The sequence below is a fragment of the Neopsephotus bourkii genome, unplaced genomic scaffold, assembly GCF_033783945.1.
Source record: "Neopsephotus bourkii isolate Nb327-2 ecotype Australia unplaced genomic scaffold, CSIRO-AGI_Nbou_v1 NB_1634, whole genome shotgun sequence".
Classification (NCBI taxonomy): Eukaryota; Metazoa; Chordata; class Aves; order Psittaciformes; family Psittacidae; genus Neopsephotus; species Neopsephotus bourkii.
In genome coordinates this window covers 6,070,866-6,087,100 of record NW_026902109.1, presented here as the reverse complement: position 1 = coordinate 6,087,100, position 16,235 = coordinate 6,070,866, and the positions used below count along the sequence as shown (strand labels likewise).

General features: G+C 41.9%; 1 protein-coding gene across 2 annotated transcripts in view; it reads right to left on the bottom strand.

Annotated features, from left to right (window-relative positions):
- JMJD1C (jumonji domain containing 1C) overlaps window positions 1-14,335 on the bottom strand; it is a 165,791-nt gene extending 151,456 nt beyond the window's left edge. For both annotated transcript variants that reach the window (XM_061374026.1, XM_061374027.1), the window contains exon 1: window positions 13,939-14,335. In XM_061374026.1, coding sequence (XP_061230010.1) covers window positions 13,939-14,085 — 147 coding nt within the window. In that variant the 5' untranslated portion in view covers window positions 14,086-14,335. The remainder of the gene's footprint in view (window positions 1-13,938) is intronic.
- Window positions 14,336-16,235: the final 1,900 nt, after the last annotated feature.

Below are 16,235 nucleotides of genomic sequence, written 5' to 3'. Positions count from 1 at the left end.
CAGTCTTACCTTCGGACAAACAAAATCACATACAGACAAACCCTTTTTTTTTTTAAGTTAATCCTCCCAATCTTTGAGATCACCTTCAGCAAAAACACACCACTACTTAATCTTTGCTCCATTTATTACCTACAGAAACAAACAGCCAACAAAACTGTGTAACTATCTACTGCTAACACAGACAGCCTTGACATCTTATTTAAGATGAGCGATCAACAGATTCCGTAGGTTTGAGCCTCACGTAAAAAATGGAATTTATTGGTTAGCTTCCCTAAGAGAACGGAGGTTTACTGGAAGTCTTCCAATTGTGAGGACAGGACAAGATGTTTATGAGCAGACTGAAGTATTCTGACCACAGAAAGATGAAATAGAGAGGTGTGATTTAAGGAGAAACTAAAATATAGCTTATCAGTGGGGTACGCAGGGAACAGGAGATGCTAAATAGGACTAGGACAACATCAAACTGTTTTGCACAGGATAAGACTAAAAGCAGTGTCAATAACTTTGACTCATGCATCCAGAAAGAACAGTCTAATCTTCTTCTATTTATACTTACATGACAGTAAGATGACATCTCCCTACATAACACATATTATTGCAAATCTTCTCATGCTGGCTACCTTGGTGATTTGATATTTCTAACATTAGAAGGTAAGAAAAAACAAAGAAGGCAGCAAGGTACATGGGGACGTTATTTTACAGCACTCATTTCAAAGCACCTCCACAATGCCTTTTAATTGGAACGGCCATGATATTAACTGCTCTGTGAAAATGTTTAAAGATTTCTTTGTCATTTATTTTTATACATTACAACCTGTAGAATTTTTTTTTTGTATCTTCTTCCCCAGATGTGCATCTTCCATAATGCACACGTACTTTAAGTTATAAACTGCTGCACATTTGACCCAATGTCACAGGCTGACCAGCGTTCACACTCCTAACCCATATGGCATGATTCTGCTAAAAGAAGACTTTATTTTCTTCCAGACTATTAGTAACACCTTCCATTAGAGTAGCTAAGCAAGTATTTTCCATTTTAAATAATGTTAATAAACTGCTGGGAAACAGTTAAAAAGTCTATACAGAAACAGTCAATAGGGAAATAGAAACTTAACAACATATACTGCCCTAGTCCATCACTAGTGCTCACCGTAACAGCCTTCACCACAACTACAAATGCTATACACCACAGGACCCACAACCCTAACTCTGTTCTCCTAATCATGAACAGAAACAAAGCTGAGCAGAGGTAAAGTCCTGCAAGCTCCACAGTTCCACTCTGACAGAAAAGGTTAATTCTGTAGCTCCACTGGTTCAGACAATAAAAATCCCACTGCAGAGTCTGAATGGCCTAGGGGCGGATAAAGCTGCAGTCAGAGTTTGCAATTTAGTAGACATCTGATAAACTAATCCCCATCAAGGATACCTGTCTGTTTAACTGCTCATGACTAACACAATTTAACAGCAGCCTTAGTTAAAAATCAGCTAAAAGGGCAGCCAACCAAGTGGCACAAACTCAGAAACGACTACATTAGCACAAACAGCCTTAGAACCCCTTTGCTGCGATCCACAGGTAGTTGAAACTTACCGCAGTATCAGGAAACATCTCCCTCCATCACAGTATGTATTAGAAAGCAGTCTGTAAGACCTAACTTTCCAATTCCCATATTATGTTGCTGTATTATTCTACATGGTACTCAGATAGCCTATAGTTATCTATCCAAGGTACCTTGCTATAAAGTAAGGTTTGAGTTCATGCTTTCTGTCCTATATGTGCAATCCTGTGGAAGAGTCACAAAAAAGCTCAATTCAAATGCCCTGAGAAATGCCAAACTGACAGCCTTAGGAACAAGAACTACACATGGTCCAAGCTATAATCAAACAGTAATACTAGCTTCATGTCTGCTCTCAGACTTGAAATAATCAATGCTGTTTGAGTTTGCTCCTCCCCTCCCCCCCACCATGAGTTTCAGGAGTCATTAGCTTTCAGTAAAACTGTGAATGTAGGTATTGCACTTCAACATTTAGATTTTTTTCTTTACAGATTTCTTACTATTTCCCTGTGCTCAAGAACAGACTCACTGCTTCAGGAGCAAGAAGCCTTACAGGAAGGGATGCTGCACACAGAGCCTTCCCTTTGTCAATTTATATCACACGATGTATGGGTTCCTACATCTAAACCATTATGGTCCTCTCTTCTTTCCTTCCTCCTCTGCTAATTGACCACTTTACTTCCTATATATGCCTGCCAAGTCTTTGCACTGATCAAAAAAACCCTCAAGAACGGATCAAAAGGTTTTCGGGGTGGGGGAATCCATTCTTTCCCACCTCCAAAAACTGGCCAACTCAGTCCTAAGATCCCTAAGGACCATTCTACATGTCCTTATTTTGTCCTCTTCTCAACTGAAGACATACTATTTAAAGCATGGGGGGTGGAGGAGAAGAAGGTATTGAATGATACAAATGATACAATTGACTTCACCAATTTTGAAGGTACCAACTGAAGAGTCTTATTAAGTTCTGCCACTACTTAGGTCTTTATTGCTCAATATTTTAGCAGTAAAGTAACATATCAGCAGACTTAAGACTTAACTTGTATCTGTTGATCACATTTGAAATCAGTCAGTGAACAGTGATCAGCTTTGCCACATTACTGAAACATGAGCCATGCTTAAAGGTATCTGAAAGCTATCTAAAAAATAAAAAAATCAAAATTAGGGAATGGAAAATCCTTTTAATGTCCAAAAAAAAAGACAGCTGGGGGAAAAAGATGTGCCAAAGTGTACACACACTTCTCACTTTACCTGGACATTATTACAGAAATAAAACTTAAAAAATTAAGTAGTGTCAGTAAACCATTTTTCCAAGTGTCAACAGAAAGCCAATCTTTCCATTTTAAAATAAAAAAATCTTTACAATGCTTTATGAAAGTACTACTACCAGTAAAAAAAAAAAAAAAAGCAAACAAAAAAAAAAAACAACCCACATTTGATGGAAATAGAAAGTAAATTAGTCCGTGAATAATTTAGCAAATGAGGTTTCTCATTTTATATTTTCTGTAGTCTTAGGCCCCACACTAAGATGAGATTGTATAAAAAGCTACAGATAACAAAAGGAACACATTAATCTAGACTACAAATTTCTAAAGGAAAAATATGGAAAATCCTGCCTGACCAATCTGGTGGCCTTCTATGATGGGGCTACAAATCTGATGGACAGGGGTAGAGCAGTTGACGTCATCTACCTGGACTTGAGCAAAGCGTGTGACACTGTCCCACATGACATCCTTGTCTCTAAATTGGAGAGATATCAATTTGATAGGTGGACCACTCCGTGGATAAAGAACTGGCTGGATGGCCACATGCAAAGAGTTATGGTTGATGGCTCAATGTCCGGCTGGAGACCAGTAACAAGCGGTGTCCCACAGTGATTGGTGTTGGGACCAGTCTTGTTCAACATCTTCGTCGCTGACATGGACAGTGGGATTGAGTTCGCCCTCAGCAAGTTTGCCGATGACACCAAGCTGTGTGGTTCGGTTGATACGCTGGAGGGAAGGAATGCCATCCAGAGGGACCTTGACACGCTTGTGAGCTGGGCTGATGCCAACCTCATGAAGCTTACCCATGCCAAGTGCAAGGTCCTACACCTGGGTCAGAGCAATGTCAGGCACAGATACAGGCTGGGCAAAGAAGAGATTCAGAGCAGCCCTGCAGAGAAGGACCCGAGGGTGTTGATCAGTGAGGAAATGAGCATGAGCTGGCTTCAGTGTGCACTCGCAGCCCAGAAAGCCTGGCAATATCCTGGGCTGCATCAAAAGGAGCATGACCAGCAGGTCGAAGGAGGTGATCCTGCCCCTGTACTCTGCTCTCATGAGACCTCACTTGGAGTATTGGACAAGGGGTAATGGGTTAAAACTTAAACAGGGGAAGTTTAGACTGGATATAAGGAGGAAGTTCTTTACTGTAAGGGTGGTGAGGCACTGGAATGGGCTGCGCAGGGAAGTTGTGAATGCACCATCCTTGGTGGTGTTCAAGGCCAGGTTGAACAGAGCCTTGGGTGACAGGGTTTAGTGTGAGGTATCCCTGCCCATGGCAGGGGGTTGGAACTAGATGATCTTAAGGTCCTTTCCAACCCTAACTATTCTATGATTCTATGGTAAAATGTAACAAAGCACTTGAAATATTTTCTATTTACACAAACACAGACATTCCTTTCAATGAGTCAAAATTTATTATTTCTTTTAAATACGCAGAAGGAGGTAAGTAATCAATTCATTATAAAAGTTACCCATCAAACTAAGAAGTGGTCATGACATTGTCTAAAAATACATCACATTCTGGCCTATATACAAATGTTAAAATATGACAGTATAGAGAAGGATTAGGTATATTTAGGACAGCCCACCTGGATTAACAGTTAGCAAGCCAGAACAGAAGTATTTCACTACCACTCCCTGCCTTTTTTGGTTACTATAACTGGAGAAAAAAAAAAAAACAATTTACTCTGGTGGAGAAAATAATTTCTACAATTTAAAACTCATTTAAAATGTTATGTTTTTTTCGGGGGGGGGGGTGGGGATGGAGGGGGGGATTAAAAAAAAAAAAAAAAAGGAAAACCAAAAACCACCTCAACAGTATTAAATTAAATATATCCAGAAATATCTGCAGAAAGGAAATAATGTGAAGATACACATCTCCATGTCTATAGCCATTTCCGATATGCAAACAAACTGCATGCTTTTTAAAATAACATGGTTCAAACAGACATTTATTTGGACAGGTTTGGTAGAAACTGACAGAACAGATATTGAGTCTCTTGTGTTAAGAAACAGTAAAGGAAAATTGCCAGATTTATACACTCCAATAGAGGAGTATGAAGTAGTACAGCAGAGCTATTAAATCACCAGTGGCATGCAAATGGCAAACAAGAGTTAACTGCTGACTTTTATCTCACAACACAGAAAAGCATTTCTGAAACAACAGCAAGCAATCCTGAGTACACTGCACAGTCAAAGGCTGACACTTTTTTGCCACAGGATGTTGAAGAGTTAACAGGGATTCAAAAAGGTGTCCTACAAATTCATTTAGGAAAAACCCAGCAAAGGCTACAAAACCCAAAGACCTCTGCTGCAGATCCCCTGAGCTCCAAATCACCTTCAGGGAACAGTGAGAAAGTGCATCTATGTACCAGAACTGCAGAGGTATGATACCTAAATGTCATGGCAGCTCTTAAAATCACAGCATCTCCTTCACATTCAGCCTTCAACTACATCAGCTTCTCTATTTTGACTGAAATATTGTCACTACACCAGTCTTAGCTCCTAATTCTTTAAACATCACTATAGGTCTATAGCCCGAAAGTCATTAACATCTCCCATAAAAGCAGCTCATACCATTCCTTGCTTGCATGTACTTGCTTCTGTCTTTGATGAAGACCAAGGCTGTGAAATGAAATCTTCGAGTTTTGCTTTAGGAAAAACAGGGAAGCAAGAAAAGCTACAGATTAACAACAAACTCCAGTCTAAGACTTCACTACTAATTTCCTGCCACTCTTCCTCCAAGATTTCCTATACTAACTGAGCAGTTTAAACCACCTATTTCCTATTACCGGAAGTTTGTTTGCTTGTTTGATATTGGCTTTTTTTTGGTCATTTTGCTTGTAGGGAAAAAATTAAAAAAATAATAATAATTAAAAAAAAACAAACAGCAAGCTTGTGGACTGTCAAGATAAACTATCTTTGCTACTGCTCCTCAAAAATACAGCTTTGCAGTACCTCCTTTCCAGGCAAGAGAGATTTGACTTGGGCCACTCAGCAATTGCTCTCTTTCACAGAGCAATCGCACTCCAGATTTTAAACCATCATTTTATTAAAGAGCCCTGTTCTCTTTGCAAAAAAGTAAACCCATGGTGAGTCAACCTAACTAACTATTATGTCAGCAGTGTCTACCTGAGTTGTCATACATAGCAGGAAGTTACTTGCAGTGAAGCCTAGCTACAATCATTTCAACATCTACATTAATTACAGTGCTGATCAGAAAAATCAACAAGATCATATTTTTGCAGAAATATTACATGCAATATTTCACTGAGGCATCAGAGGTATACACATTTCACCATATAAATGCCTGTTTCCCTCAAAGCATTTAATTTCACATCCATTCTCCCAAAACTTGCCTTTGCAAAGAAGTATAGCACCAACAGATTTCAAATTATGCTATGGGTTTTAAACATACATTTCCTTATTCAAGTGAAAGAATAAGTTACTTATACTGAATGAATAAGTATCATCAGTTCAACTGCAATACATAATTCCTGCATTAGAGCTGACCAAGCTAAGACAGATTTACTAGTTACAGTGAATGAAAACTTCCTAAGATATTTAAGTTAGTTTTCAACTACTTCATGCAGGCCATGATCAAGAGACATTTCTCCCAGAAATACAGATAGCTTAAGCTGCACCTACCCTCTGCCATTTGCCTCCCATCGATCTCATACCACCTCCTAAGCCCCAGTATAACTGCCTGAAGTGCCATAGCAGGATCAGGAAATTGCTCAGGGTTAAAAACAAAATAAGCCAGCAGTGCCACCAAGAGAAATGTCTGTGGAACCACAGTCTCCAAAACCTCTAAAAATGCTGCCATGGAAAGGTCAAGCTAAAAGCCTTAATGCTTACCCTGCACCTTCTGTGCCCATGAAGCTCTGAATTGAGTACATGAATTGGTCAAATCCAGTTTCTCTATGTAAAAGGAGGCAATTTCCTCATGAGCAGATTAAGATGCTCTATTCCACTCAATTCTGAAAGTCAGTAACAGCTGTTTAAAGTAAAATAATTATATTTTTAAGAAAATTACTAGAAAGCAAAACACTGCAAAATCCACAAGGTCCTTCTAGTTCCCCTGCTCTCACTCTTATAACATGAAAGTTAGCTGATGTTAAACCCCCATACCACTAAAAAGAGTAGCTTTCTGGACAAGTCAATATAATGAAGCAATATAGCATTAGCTTAGCTTAGAATTCTTCACTGTCTTCGAAGAACAAGCTGGTTACAAGCAGATCAGGCTTCAGACCCTACCTAGTAGGGATAGGAGGGAAACCATCCTTGCAGTAACACTGAATGTCCGTGCCTAAAGCACAAAGATGGCCAATAACAGCACATCATAGCAATGTCTCTTTTGAGACAAACACCTTGGTGTCAACTTCACATAAGCTTCTCACATGATCAATACTTACTTTGCTCCATCAAAAGCAGAAGCAGCTTACCAAGTCCTACCAAAAGGGAAGGTCAAGCCTGATCCCAGCAGAGAAACTCAGGATCACTGGTGGAACTATGCATCTCTACAAGTCACTGACAGTAGGATCAGAAGAAGGTTGAGCTTATTTTTGGCCAAGTTTTAAAACGACCACATTTAAAATTCACTCAATTTGTCACTAAAAAACAGTTCTGCTGTTCTCAAGCAGCTTTTGAGATGTTGGTATGTGCACAGAAATAACAGCTTCTTCTAAAATAAGTACTCATTCTTTAAAACTCTTTACAATGGCTATGACCTGCTGTGTGTTGGTTTTTGTGGTTTTTTGTTGGTTTGTGTTATTTTTGAAATACCTCCAAAGATTCACCCCAAAGTTCTGGACCAAGACAAGTTTGATGTAATGCAAATCTGGAATAATACACTGTTTGTATGGATGGCATATAAAAGGCAAAAGAGAGTATTTTTTTGATTAAGAAAATACTTGATATATCTTTCTTAAAGCCTCCTGAAACAAGTACAAGATCAAACTTTCCTTTTCCCATATTTCATTTCCCGCTGCATACTTTGCAACTATGCAGCAAATTAATAAACTGATTAATGCCTAGCTCAGGACACCCAAATTCTGTTTGCAAGCTTGACATTCAAATAAACCTTCCTCAAAATCCACCAGTGTAAGTATGTATTTACTTGTTGATCTGCATCATATTCAGGATTCTATTAGTATAAAAGCAAAGAAGAGGGAAGGGCAGAGAATAAGCCACTGAATCCCTGTAGCCAATTACATCAGAACACTTGTCTGTTTGATCTTATTGTCAATTACTATGAAAAAGATGCTCTTTCCTGAACACTAACTTCACTTGGCAACTCTGGAAGACAGATGAGGTGACATTCATAGGCACAGGATGACAAGCTCGGTCTTATTAGAAACACAGAAAGGAAACAGGAAGTTTTCTTTACTCCTGAGCCAAGAGAAGATTAGTTGACATGCACCAAAACTTACAAGACTCTTGTTGGCTTCAATACTGGTACAGAACAGTAGAAACAACTGAAAATCGTCTAAATCCCTGTTGCATTTTGAGCTTCTCCCAGTCCTTTCAAACCAAATTCAAAACACATACAAAAAGCATCCTACAACAGCCCTCTGGATCCAGAGGCAATACTGATGTGATGAACTCTGGCATGTTTCCAGCATCACCTCCAATCGCTGGAGTCAATAACGTGACAAGCTCCTCACCAACAACTTGCCCTTCATCTTTCACCCAGATGCTGGTACAGAAACATGTAGCATTTTTAAATTCCATTATCCACCACCACGCTATGCACAACTAGTTTAAAGCTTGTTTCTGTATTTACTTTGTACAGTATTTTTACTAGAGAGTTTTTGACATCTTCCAGTTTATTTTAAGGTTAACAAGTAAAACCTGCACAGCATGTATTAAAATAATGAAAAAAACAATTTAATTTTTAATCAGATTAGCTCAAATGTATTAAGAACATTCAGTTTCTCCTTATAAGTGGAAAGAAAAAGCACGTTGCACTATAAATTAATATATGGCAGAAAACAAATGTAACCCACAGAATTGCAATTCTGTGCCTGTATGACAAAGCCATATGCCATTCATGCAGTTTGGGAATGCAGAGCAGGAAGGTTACAATTACAAGACAAAAAGACTACACAAGAGCAGATCCAAACACAGTGAAAGCAAGTTTAACTTCATCTTTTAGTGAAAAGCTATCCATGCATGGAGTACTTCTCTAAAATATCTTATTTCCAAATTATCAACAATTATTTCAAATTATTTTCCTGTTATCTAGAATGGAATACTGATTAAGTTTGCATTACATTTTGTGAACTTCCATTTTACTGTTAAGTGAGGGCAAATTCAGCAAAAATAGACACACAAAGTCTGCAGCCATTCTCTTTAAATGTTTTTAACAGAAATACCGAATTTTTAACAATTCCTTGTTTGCAAATTAGCAAAGATAAGATATTTAAAAAATACAGTTTACCTAAACTGTTAATGTCCTGTTTTCTCTACTACATCTTAGTAATTTTACTGCAAATAAAAATCAAACAACTGCTTCAAACTATCACTAGTATTTAGTATTTTATGAATGATATCCAACATGGTGATCTATTGCTATAATGTATTTCCCTGGGTACAATTACTATATGTTACATCTGCCTATCTATCATAAAACATTAAAGACTACCGAAGTACTCAATTCTGTCTTCCAACCCCTGAATATCATAGCAGCAAAGTTCCCGCATCAATAAATAAACAGTTACAGATCACTGAAACTTATAGCTACACTTTTTATTAAGGGTTGCACCCTATGTGTTTAGAAGCTTATTTCCATTTTGTTTTTCATGTGGAGAAAATATACAGCTGACTATATGATTATATTCAATGTACAACTGCAGGACCATGAAAAGTCACACAACTCTGAAGCACTTCTGGTAAGCAAAATCATTTTAATAATTTGGTTTATATTTAAAAAAAAAAAAATTGCTCCTCTAAATAATCACTTCTTAAACACAGTATAAGAGAACACCTCTGCCATTACCATGTCAAATCTCATCAGTAGTGATTAAATACACATTTTGCAATGTGTGACCCAGAAGGCAATTCTTTTGGGATAGCAAACCCAGGGAGATCATATGACATTGACTCCACCTCTTTCCTCCTGTCCCTTTCTTTCTTTGACCAGAGTTATCACTGCAATCAGAGAGCACACAGGCTTTTATAAGCAGTTAGCTGCAGCAAGGCAAAACAGAGTTCCCAGCTTCTTCTAGCAACACCCACTGTTACTTAAGCAGAAAAAGCAGTTATGAATTCTCACGACGACTAGTGAAACACACACACACACATACACACACAAATACAAGTACTTATGTTAAACTTCTTTTTGTTTGTATTTTTATTAATAGATATACGTTTTTCATGCAACAGGAATGTTCAGGAACGAAAGATCAAAAGGTCTATCAAGTTGTGACTCAGACCATGAAAATCATCAAGAAAACTCCTGGATTAAATTTTATACATTGTACATATTGTATAGATACAGCAGGTACTTTAAAACATCTGAAACATTACACAGTGACTAAGAACGAGGCATGGATTCCAAATCCTAGCAAGAAGTATCTGTAACGGCAAGTGCATTCATCTTCCAGAAGACCAACAGCACTCACACCCAGTGACAGTTGTTCTCACCATATTCCTCACTAGTGGTACATTAACAGGAAAGCTGAGGAAGGTAAAATTTCAGTAAAACAGTGGAAAATACTTTGACACTATTCTTCTTAAAAAAAAAAAAAATTAAACAATCAATAAATCCATTTTACAATGAAACAGAGACCATATATCAGCTATGTTGCAATCATAAAACATATAAGTAAGGAGTCATTCAACATACTTTCATGGAGTAGGAGAGACCTATCAGAAAGAATATACTGGATAACTGAGTTCTTTTCTATATTTTCTTACCACAACAACAATTTCCACAATTAAAATATTAATTACTTTAGATATGAAAACCAAAAAGCACACTTAGGAGCATATGAAAACCGGAGTCTTCATTTGCCTGCTCACAAGCAGAAAGCAGCTAGTCGAGCCTTCAAGTCTGGAGTTCCCAATTTAATGAGTAGTTCTATTTACAGCAGAACTAATGAAGCTCCGTTTCCTGCAGATTTGCTCTTACAAGCCCTGTGGCCACTTAAGATTAATTATGTCAGTTGCTTCTAACTTTGCCCATGTCTCAGTAAGAACCTGCACCTCATAAAACTCTCTATTCATCCATATATTCCCATATGCACACTCATGCTTTTGTTGACACTCGGCTCTTTCTCATGCCTTTAAAGCCACCTTCACATACCATCAGTTCCATCAACTACTCTGTATGGTGCTAAGCAAGAGGCAGCATATGCTGTGGCTGGTTTGAAGCTTGGTACATGCTGGTTGGCCAGCTGGAGACCACCTCTTCGCTTCCAAGAGGAGCACACAAAATGCCGTAACCTCCTCACCTTTATGGGGTTTTTATGGGAGGAGAGCTCTCATGTCCACTCAGATGTCAGCTTTCACAGACTGGGGGAAGATGCCTTTCTCAGACCTCTCCCCACTCTTATATTGATTGAAACTGACCGGGGGGTTCATACTTATTAAGGAATAAAAGACACAAAGACAATGTAATGATACCTTCTTCCAAAGCCAGGATTAGAAGATAATTCAGTTTTGGTTGGTTGCAAAGCATATTGAAAATGCTCACTGCTACCCTACTCCGTTCCTGCAGCTGAGGGCATCTTCTGTACTTCTGCCATGTCCATCCACTCAGAGGGACCAGATATACACAAAATTGACAAAAACTCAATTTCAAAATTTTTATGCTGCATCCTATGGCAGCAGTGAAGCTGTCAAAAGAATTACCATTTCACTCCACTAATGAGTAGCAGAAGGGTCTGAAGCTATTCATAGGGAAAGCCACCCCAAAACAAAAGCCATGAAAGGATAAGAGCAGCACTCATCTATCTCAGATAGTTCATGTGGAGGCAAGGCTAGCTGAAAAAAAAATAATCTTGTCCTCCACTGGGTGTAGGGGAAGAGAATACTCATGTTAACCAGTATCAACTAACAAATGCAAAAGAAGAGCCTAACCCACAGAAACTATCTGTTGCTAGCAGAAACCTTACCATTTCTTCCTCTATCCACTCCCTCTCTGATTTATGCTTGTTCGTGCCTTGGGGACAGAAAACAGGTAACACAAAACCCAAATACTGCTCTTAGAGAGGCAATGACGCTCCAATAGGTAGGTACTAATCTGTGACTCATTAGACCTAGATGGTATTTCCAAAACCTTCCCAGGCTTACAGCACTCCTAGGTGACTAGAAATCTATCTACACAGCATAATGCAGCACTGTGTTGATAGCTTGAATACCAGAAGGAATACGGCCACAATAGCACCGCACTGCACCCAGGCTGAAGTGCAGACTGGAGCATTCATCCTGCTCCTCAGGTAGTTTGGATCTATCCAAATAGCACTCTACTACAACATACAAGCATACCTTTAGTCATCCTGCCTCAGAAAACAGCTATAACGCTACAGTTCTTCCTTAAATTAGTAAGAACTGTAATGAAAGACTGTATGAAGATAAAAACACTCAGCGAAGTTAGGAAGAGGAGCAAGTATTTACGACAGGCAGTGTACATTATCCATTTAACATAACAGATACAACCCCTGAAATGCCTTGGTTTTAATGCCCTTTCTCTGTTAGCTCTGCCCCTAGAGTTTACAGATTATGGCTCTGACTTGTAAATGGTAGCAAACAGCTCCTTAAACCTTACTCAGTGTTTCCATAATTGTATATAGATTCTAGAGCATACTGTCCTGCAAGAACATCCAAAATAGGTTCTAAAAATAAAACATTCTAGACTATTCTCACACACAACCAAAGGTTGAAAACACAGGGCATTTCATAAACAAGGGCATGAACAGCATGCTACTTGAATTATAGCTGGGGGGAGGGGGGGCAAGGGGACATAAACAGCCCACAATATAGCAGAAAAAGTAGCATTTCAAGTGTCACATATATTCTGATTCTGAAGCAAGGCTTAAAGCCTGGGATGTATGAAAACAAGAATTCTTCATTTTTGTGAATTGCATTTTCCGCAACAAGCAATCAATAAAGCTCCAAAACCAGGCAATTGTTTGCTTGATGAGTTTGTAAAAAAGGCAACATTCCACTCCTAACTGTGCTCGGCTGTGAACGCCTCCCCCTCACCAGTAGCAATACGGATTGTCCAGCGCAATTTGGTGATCCTTTTTTTCAGCCTACGTAATGCCATTTACATAGTCGTGATATTTTTAAATGTGCGTTCAGAAGCACCAAATAATGTAAAAATCATGGAAGAAGACAGCCTGACCACAAAACTCGCAAATGAAATTACGACGAAGTTCACGCAGCACAATAAAACTCCATTTTACAGATTATGCATTCAGAACACTAACCCAAGGAAATCCTGGTCGTGTTTCCCTCCCCAGCAAGAGTGTGTCTGAGCACAACAGAACATATCCTGGCTCCTTCGCTAGCCTCCACGCACATTCCTACACCCCTTAGGAAAACAGTGACAGCGGACATAAAAGGAAGGGAAACAATGACATTCTTTCAGTAACAGCTATCACTACCGCGTCCAGCACGTTAGCCCCCATCGGTCAGTGCTACATGACGACGCTTTCTGCATTCCCCTAGAACAAGCGCATTCGCCCCCAGCCCGAGCCCAGCTGCTCCAGGAGCAAGCTGGTTTACCCTCGCCGGCCAGGCCAGGTATTCTCCCTCTCCTAACGCCACCGCAGCCGGACGCAGCAGCAAGGCCAGGGGCCGCATCCGCACGAGGGGCATGGAGAGGACCCGGGCCAAGGCCGGCGCAGCCCCCCCGCGCCGCGGCAGCACATGCCGAGGATAAATGCGTCTCGCCCCGGCCTCGACCCCCGGCGGCGGCGCGGGCTCCACGTCAGCCGACCACCAGAGCGCTGACACGCATTCTTCCCCCGCACCGCCGCTCCCCGGGCCAAGGGCTGTGTCACGCCGGACCCGCCCGGGGCGTCCCACCGCCCCCCGCCGCCGCAGGCCCCGCGCCACCGCCTCGGCCCCACCGCACCCCCCCGGTCCAGCATGGGACGGAACGCGGCTCTTACCGCCAGGTCGGGGCTGTGGGAGTCCCGCTGGGACACGGCACGGATGACCCCTGCCCGCCAGCGCCCGCTCTCCGGCGGCTCCTCGCCGCCGCCGCCGACGCACAGGAACCGCTTCCCCACCAGCTCCGGCCGCGTCTCCACCGCCATGGCCGCCGCCGCGCAGGCACCGCAACCAGCCACAGAGCCCCCTGCTCTACGGGCCGCTCATGGCGGGAGCGGCGCGGAGCGGGGACAGGCGAGGGGCTCTTCGCCTCAAAGGCGGACTGAGTGGGCGCCCCTCGGCCGGGCCGGCGCCGCGGGGCCACTCCGCCGCTGCCTGCAGCCTGACACAAACACCCGAGGGGCGGGAGAGGGCCGGGGGCGCGCACTCCCTCCCTCCTTCGCTCGCTCGCTCGCGCTCTCGTTCACCGACGCGCTGCGGCCCCGACCACTCCGCCCACGCAGCCCACTGCCATGGAGACCGGTACCACGCGCCGTCTCCCTCCGCCAGGCAGCGCGCGGGGAGGGGGCGAACGGGTGCCGCCGCCGCCGCGTGGCAAAGAGTCCGGCCGCGGCGGCACTGGCACGGGCCCCCACCGGGACCCTGCGGCAGCGCCTCCTGCCACCGGCAGGGAGGGCCGGGGGCCCCGGACGTGCGTGGAAGTTCTAGCACCGCAGAGCGACTGTCCCCCGCGGAGGTCGCCTCCCCTCAGGTGAGCCCTGGGCTCTCGCCCCCTGCCCAGCCCCGCGGCGGGGGAGCATGGCTCTCACCTGCAGACCGCGGCGACCACCCGCTCCCACCGCCCCGTCTCGCCGTCTGGGGCTACCGGCACCTGCACACCGTCTGCCCGGCTCCGGTGCCGCGGCGGGGTTGCAGACACAGCTTCTGCCGGGCACGTCCCCTCAGGTGGCCCGGGGCTGTCCCGCATCCTGCTCTAGGCGCATCGCTCCGAGAGCTCGGGCTGGGGGAACCGCTTGCAGGGAACAGAACGCCTATGATTCCGGCCCTCCACGGGTCGGGAGAGTTCGGAGAGGCGCTGCCCTCATCTGCAGAGCCTTCTTTCCCCAGTTTAGCTTATTAGCTAAACAAAGACAACCATCCAGCTTTTCCTATTGCAAATAAGGCCATGCAACGCTACAAGAACACAGTGTTTGTTTGGTCCATCATAAATAAGACTTTACAGGCATGAACAACACTTCAGACCCAGTGGACATTATTTAACACTGAATGCAAGTGAGCAGAGGACATCAGAGCAGCCAGCTCAGAGACTTGCATGTACTTCAACCGAGAGAGCTCTGGTTATAACACATAACAAAGCCATGTTCTGTAGCAGTTGCTATCATCTTACTGTTTTCTGTATTGAATCCTGCAGTCATGCTGTAGTAATGTAGTAATGCTATATTTGCGTTCTGAGAGTTTTTCCTTCATGCTATCTAGAGGTGTAGCTTTCATCACTGGTATCCTTGCTCTGAGGAGAGCAGGTTAATGATCTCTCATCTAAGCACTAGAAGGCAAATTTGAATAGTGCATTTTTTTTTTAAATAGATTATGAGGCTAAAGCAATAAATCAAGGGTGCAAACTTAGTGCATTCTCATATGTTTCAGTAAGACAAATTCTGGTACAAGAGGAGTTAATTAACAGGAAAAAAAGAATCATCATTCACCATGACAGGTTTGTTCACAGTATTCTAATAGCTTATAAGACATAACATTTATACAAGAACGTACATCTGCCTGTCAACCCATTGGCAGTAGACTAGAGATGCAGAGGTGTGCTCCTTAGCTGTAGAAGACACCACAGCACATTCGAGCTATATGAGATCTTCATCCACATGTGAAAGGTAATGCTACAATCAACCCAAGTCCTGCATTTTGCGGAACAAGCAAATATTAGCCAAGTACAGAGCAGTTATTCATAAAGGGTATAAAAAGAAGTTAACTAAATAAATATAAAACTCTTTCAAACTAGAAAGATTAGATCCCCTCCTGTTTAGCTAAAGAATAGTCTGAGATTACCAAATTACACACTTAAATAGTGTGCAAACCATAATATGAAAAAGTTACCTGATTCTAGATTGAACTTGTAAATTGGTCACAGAACACGACCATGTTAATAAAGTATTTTTAATTTGTTCCAAAAAGATCATATCACAAAGTAATGATACCAGAATCATGTTTTACAGAATCATTTTAGTACAGATTAGAATTCACTAAAGGTTATTGTATCATTTTGTAGTTGTTACCACATTTCCTGAAATTATCAGTAAGATCAAGTAACATCAACCTTGAGGTGTAAACTCCCACAGTTGGCTGCCAG